The 1465-nt window shown below is 30.2% G+C and overlaps 1 protein-coding gene across 1 annotated transcript in view; it reads right to left on the minus strand.

The window, feature by feature from the left end:
- The window catches only part of LOC106463662 (ubiquitin carboxyl-terminal hydrolase isozyme L3-like), an 8468-nt gene that overhangs the window by 4689 nt on the left and 2314 nt on the right, over nucleotides 1-1465 (minus strand). Inside the window, exon 4 of the mRNA XM_022391222.1 lies at nucleotides 949-996. Coding sequence (XP_022246930.1) covers nucleotides 949-996 — 48 coding nt within the window. The remainder of the gene's footprint in view (nucleotides 1-948; nucleotides 997-1465) is intronic.

Below are 1465 nucleotides of genomic sequence, written 5' to 3' on the forward strand. Positions count from 1 at the left end.
CAGCATTTGAAAAGAAAAAAGGCATGAGAAAAACATTACTTAAAAATATCTTAAAACTTAATAAAAATATCCGATATCTTGCATATAAAAGCCTTGTAATGTTTACTGATAATATGCAAACATTTTGTAAAGATATGCTTACTAATTTAAAAGCTAAAGCATAAAAACTGATAACAAGCACAAAATGGTTATGATGTTGGTCCTAGGGACTGAGCCCATGCCAAAAGAGTTAACAATTCATTAAGCTACCAACAAGATCTACAGGTTAACAGTTCACCAAGCTACTGATATAATCTAGAATAACTATAAAAACATTTTTTCTCAATTCATGAGATCTGATGTCTTAATTGAAGAGATATTCAACAAAACTATTCAACAAGAGAAACAAAAAAATGTCTAGTTATACAAGTATTTTTAACTCAACAGCAACGAATCATTACTTAAGTGTTATACATTAGTTATCAGTAGATTGACACAATATTCCAATTTCATTACGTTTGGATCTAGAAACTGTGAATGTGGTTGTTCTCACTACCTCATTTACCAAATAGTAATATCTGACAAGTCTTTTTCATAGCCTGCTTTTGTAAAATTTAATTTGAAAACTAGTACAGAGCAGTATAAATAATCTAAAAGCTTAAGATACAAATCTTACTAAATGCTTATTTTGATACATACACCAGTATTTCTACTTTTGGGGAATACCCTGAACATATTACTAATATTCAAGGCCATTTAACGAAACAAGTGCTTACGTACTACAATATTTTTTGCTGGGTCCGTTTTTTAAGTAACACAAAATATTTTGTCATTATTTTATATGCTTCATTTATATTTATATATAACTGTATGCGAGCTATAGTGGTCACAAAAAATATAGATATTCAATTTCTAAGCTTTATGATAATTTTCAACACATAAATTTCAAGTACAATTTTGTTAACAAACCTGAGTCTGTCCTTCCCGGGCACTCATCTCATGAATGGCTGAAATACTCTAGAAATTAAAGAAAAATTCTTTAATCGCCATCAACCAAATCAATCAATCCTTCCATTTTCCTTTACTTTCTGCAACGTAATGCTAATTATCTACGTATAACAGTATTATCATATTGTTCTATCTTTGTTCATGAAACAAATACCCCCACACACAAAATCTTACTTATCAAGTTCATCATATCACCAATATTTGTAGAAAAAAAAAAGCCCAAACATAATATTCACTTAAAGTTATGGTAACTTCAGATTACAGCCAAAACTACTGCTAACCAAGAAGGTATTCAATTAATGAGACACTGCATTCTAATCATAAGTACGACTGTGAGAACAGCATATCAAATTAGCTGTATTCATTACTGGGTTAATTTAGTTCTGATCTGTGTGGGTACATGTGGCTTTCTCTGAGTGCAATTTAATTTACTTTAACTCCAAAACCAACATGCCTGTTGCGTTCAGTTGTCAAATGA

This window comes from Limulus polyphemus, unplaced genomic scaffold (genome assembly GCF_000517525.1).
Source record: "Limulus polyphemus unplaced genomic scaffold, Limulus_polyphemus-2.1.2 Scaffold1456, whole genome shotgun sequence".
Taxonomy (NCBI): Eukaryota; Metazoa; Arthropoda; class Merostomata; order Xiphosura; family Limulidae; genus Limulus; species Limulus polyphemus.